The following is a 1,240-nucleotide window of genomic DNA, read 5'->3' on the forward strand; positions in this document are numbered from 1 at the left end:
GAGGTCGTGGTCAGGGGTTCCAACCAGGTGACAACGCCAAGGGTGGGAGGTGGGGGGAGAGGCCCGAAGGAGGAAGGTGACGTCTCTGTTGCTGCTCCTGCCCTGGCCATCGGCTGCGGGGCCCCCCCGGGAAGAGGGAGTCCTGCGGCTGGTCCCTGGTACTGTCCTCCCGCCTGCCATGGCTCTGCCGCTCAGCCCAGCTACTGGCAACGACCCTGTCGGGTCTGAAAGGGGGAGGTCTCAAAGATAACGCACTAGTTTCCTGAAAAGTCAGTTAGGGGGAAGAGGGGTGACTTTAGCATCCCACAGAGCAAGCGCCGTGGGTACTGTGTCACTGCTGTTTGACGGAGACGAGCCAAGCGGTGAACGTGGGGAGAGCTCGGCAATGCCAGACCACGGGGGAGGGCATGGGGAGGAGGGATGAGGTGTGATGCCCGGCTGATTGTGGGACAGCCCGGTTTGGCAGAGCCTCCTTCACGGGTAACCAGGACACCAGGCTCCTCAGGGTACCCAAATCCGTCACGCACCTCGGGCAGCTGCTGAGGGGGAGGTTGGTGTTAAACCTGCGCTGGGTCTCTACCCCTGCAGCTCCAGTCCCGGGTCCCGGAGTCCCTGCTGCACTTCGCCCAGTGCGTCAGAGAGCTGCTGCTCTTCTGGGTGCAAAGCTCCCTCCTGCCGCTGCTGGAGTGCGTGGCCGCCGCGCTGGAGCGGGGCTGGAAGCACTGCCTGGACTCCTGCAAGTGAGCATCCTCCCCATCCTCGAGCCCCTGGCGCTGCAGGCTCCAGTCAGGCTCCGCTCTCCCCCCGGGATGCTCCCTGGGCCCAGTGCTGCCCTGTGGCTGCGGCGGGGTCAGTCCTTCGGTACGGCAGCAGAGTCTTTTGCCATCCTGGCTGGGGGTGACTCCTGGTCCTGCTCTGGCAGAGGGGCTGGGACATGGCACTGCAGCCACGGCGATCGACCTGCGGTCCTGCAGAGAGCTTGTACCCCCCTGGGAGCGGCATTTGCCGCGCAGGCAGCTGCCTCTGCCACAGAACTGCAGCCACTCTGGGCTCTGCACCCGCTGAAGTCTCACCCCTGTCCCTGACTCCTGCTGGGCCCTGGGAGCAAGGCCACCCATGGGTGTCTGAGCTGAGCATCACCCCCCTGCTGCTGCGAGGAGGAGGGAAGGAACCAGGGTATGGTACACACCTGCTCTGGCCCCGGAACCGGCTCCGTGCTCCTGGCAGAGGGTGGGAGATG

At 65.4% G+C, this 1,240-nt stretch overlaps 1 protein-coding gene across 1 annotated transcript in view; it reads left to right on the plus strand.

The window, feature by feature from the left end:
* TMEM214 (transmembrane protein 214) overlaps nucleotides 1-740 on the plus strand; it is a gene marked incomplete at both ends in the record, with an annotated part of 3,860 nt that extends 3,120 nt beyond the window's left edge. The window contains 2 exons of the mRNA XM_009709553.1: nucleotides 467-506; nucleotides 589-740. Of these exons, the coding sequence (XP_009707855.1) occupies nucleotides 467-506; nucleotides 589-740 (192 nt within the window). The remainder of the gene's footprint in view (nucleotides 1-466; nucleotides 507-588) is intronic.
* Between the last annotated feature and the right edge of the window lie 500 nt (nucleotides 741-1,240).

This window comes from Cariama cristata, unplaced genomic scaffold (assembly GCF_000690535.1).
Source record: "Cariama cristata isolate BGI_N322 unplaced genomic scaffold, ASM69053v1 scaffold20860, whole genome shotgun sequence".
Taxonomy (NCBI): domain Eukaryota; kingdom Metazoa; phylum Chordata; class Aves; order Cariamiformes; family Cariamidae; genus Cariama; species Cariama cristata.